General features: G+C 46.5%; 1 protein-coding gene across 1 annotated transcript; it reads right to left on the bottom strand.

Moving 5' to 3' along the window:
• Positions 1-372: 372 nt before the first annotated feature.
• Positions 373-1,513, bottom strand: LOC119309011. Its single transcript, XM_037585134.1, has 2 exons — positions 701-1,513; positions 373-624 (listed from the first exon to the last, which is right to left on the bottom strand). Exons 1-2 carry the CDS (start codon positions 1,511-1,513, stop codon positions 373-375), a joined length of 1,065 nt encoding a protein of 354 aa, XP_037441031.1.
• Between the last annotated feature and the right edge of the window lie 1,372 nt (positions 1,514-2,885).

Below are 2,885 nucleotides of genomic sequence, written 5' to 3'. Positions count from 1 at the left end.
GAAAATCCGTTTATTTATTTGGTTTTTTGGAGGGGAGGTCCCTCTTTATTTGATTCCAAGACAAACTAATCTGCAATACACGATCTTCTACCTGTCTACATTTATACAGGCTACTTCTTCCGTCGGTTTATTGGTTTACTTACTATTTTGTGTCAAATTTTGATCATGGATTTAATTAACAGAATGTTAATGCATATCACAAAAACAATATCATTGAAAACTATGTTCAAATACGAATTCAATCATATAATTTTTTATAACATGCATTAATATTTTATCAGTCAAATCTATGATCAACAAAATACGAAGAGGACAATGAAAGTGGTAGCATGCATATAGCATGATAGCTATATATGCATGGAAGTGGAATCATCAAATCACCCAATCCGGCGCGGTGCAGACGTGGGAGTAACGTTTGGAGCGGTGCTTGATCATGCTCAGCCCTCCGCCGGCCTTGGGCAGCAGCTCCACGCCGGCAAACACCGCAAAGTTGTCGCACTTTCCATAATCCCCGCCGCCATCTTTGAACTGCTGCCACTCTCTCGTCTCGAAGAACTTGGCGACCAAGAACCTCCACGAGCCCAGCGGCACTAGGTAGGACGCCACCGGGTTCCACCCCTCGCCCTGCGCGACGTCCTCCCACTCACCCCTCAGCACGGGCGGCCTCGTCTCGGAAGCGGCGGCGAGGTCGGACGCGCACAGCTTGTGACGAGAAGCCGAACCAGAGGCCGTGCTCCGGGACGAACTCGGCGCGGCCGCGGAACGGCAGCGGCCAGTACAACGGCCGGGGCGCCCACGCCCCGCTGCCCGCGTCGAAGGTGTAGGTGCCGGCGCCGGCCGTGGATATCCAGATCTTCGAATCGCCCACGACCGTGTGCCCCGCTATGTCGCCCAGCTCGCCGTCCACCACCATACTGGACTTGGACCCGTCGTCTACCATGGCTTGCCTGTCATCGTCCAAGTCAGAGTCGTCGTCGTCGTCGTCTTCGAAAGAGTCGTCGTCCCAGCGGGTCGGGGGCAGGTAGGGTGGCGGCGGGAGAGATCGCCAGTGCCATGCCATCCGACAACGGAGGCCGGATTCGCGCCCACGGATGAGGGACAGGAAGCAGCGGCGGGGGTCTCGTCGAGGTTTCCGATCCATGACGTACAGGCGGCTGTCACCGACGGGGAAAAAGATGGGCTCAACCTTTGGAGCGCGCAGCATGGGGATGGTGCTCAGGGTCTGCGAGGAGGCGGAGTAGAGGGCGGCGCTACCCTCGCAGTCCACGGCGAGGACGCCCTTGTCGCCGACGGGCATGAAATCCATGTCTTGGGGTTCCGTGTCGGGTCCGAGGAAGGTCATGGCCGGTGGGGGCGGCTGGAATTCCTCCATCGTCGCCGTTCCATCGTCCGCGCCGCTTGGTTTCATTCGGTCATGGAAGAAGGTCGATGGGTCGATGGGGTGCAGCGTGTAGGCTTGGCGGCCGCCGATGGTGGCGCGGGCTACCAGATGCACAAGCCGGCGGTTCATCATTGCCGGCCGGCGAATCTGGATTAACTTGCTCGTATATATTGCCTATTGCCAAGATGACGCAGTCAAGCCAAAGATCTACTGCTTGTCCTCGGTGCGCCACCCGATATTGACGGCGCAACTACCGGAGAAAATTAAAACAGAAAATAAAAACCTTGCAACCACCAGAAAACATAAACGCTGTCTTCGTACTTCTTTTCCTTTTCTTATATTTTTTAATGTTTTTGAGGAAAGAAAAGGGTCCTCGGTAACAAAAGAAGTTGTCCATTTGTATAATTACTAGTACAAATGCCCGTGCGTTGCAACGGGCAACTACGCAACACTTCTTATATCGAGTGTTGGCTAACGCCAGAAATAAGTTTACAAGCATAGCATTTTGGACCATAAAAATCAGATGTCAAGAAGCCACCCTAATGGCGTTCGTCAAGACCTAATTCAGCTCTGCACTTTCATCCGACGAAAGAGTAGTTCTGCATGGAATAGTCTTTCAATCAATTTTATTTTTTCTTGTTCAGAAAAACATGATTTGTTTTTAAAAAGGTGTATTTTTTGCAATTTTTTTAGAACATTTTCTAAAAATTGATTCAAGTTTTGGTGATGAACATTTTTTGGAAAATTATATTTTATTTGTATTTGTTTTTTGCACTGTTTTTTGGCTTGGCCCAAGCAGAAGGACTTGACTGATACACACACAGACAACAAGTACTTTTTTGTTACTAAAAGAAAGAGAGACGCACGAACTTGATCTCCCTGGAGATTTTTTTTTTGAGGGAGATCTCCCTGGAGATTATATGTTATTAAGGTGTGTTGTATATGTATATTCTTTTGCCATCTGGTGGAAGGGTTGTGGGATAGGAAGGGGCGTATGATGAAGTTTGACCGAGTGCTTTATTCTGGAATTTGAGACATATTCTTTGAGTGTTTAATTATTGCTACCCATGAATATACTCCCTCCATTCGAAATTATAGGGAGTTCTAGCTTATTTCTTAATCAGATGTATATAGACGTGTTTTAATGTGTTTCTTCACTCATTTCAGTTCATATGTAGTCTTTATAAAAATATTTAAAACATCTTATATTAGTGAACGAAGGAAGTACACTATTGTAACCTTTATATATGAATATTATTGAACTTCCTGCATCCTCACAAAAAAACATGATTATTTCCCTATATCTATTTCCAAATGGGTCTATCTTTTAGACTCTCCATATTTTGAAATTGATTACTATAATACATTAGAAATTTTAGAAAAGAATGAGCCCCCATGACAATTGAGAATTAAATTATTTTTATATAAGTGAATCCTCTCAATTTGGACATGCCTTGAACTGGGTACTTGGAAGCTATACCTGAATCAAATCATGACATGAGGT

Source organism: Triticum dicoccoides, chromosome 5B (genome assembly GCF_002162155.2).
Source record: "Triticum dicoccoides isolate Atlit2015 ecotype Zavitan chromosome 5B, WEW_v2.0, whole genome shotgun sequence".
NCBI classification, from domain to species: Eukaryota; Viridiplantae; Streptophyta; class Magnoliopsida; order Poales; family Poaceae; genus Triticum; species Triticum dicoccoides.
This window is presented reverse-complemented; position numbering and strand designations above follow the sequence as displayed.

Coding starts and splice junctions, on each gene's coding strand:
- LOC119309011 (XM_037585134.1), bottom strand. CDS start 1,513: ATGATGAACCGCCGGCTTGTGCATCTGGTAGCCCGCGCCACCATCGGC. Junction 625..700: donor TCGGCTTCTCGTCACAAGCT/GTGCGCGTCCGA, acceptor GACGTCGCGCAG/GGCGAGGGGTGGAACCCGGT.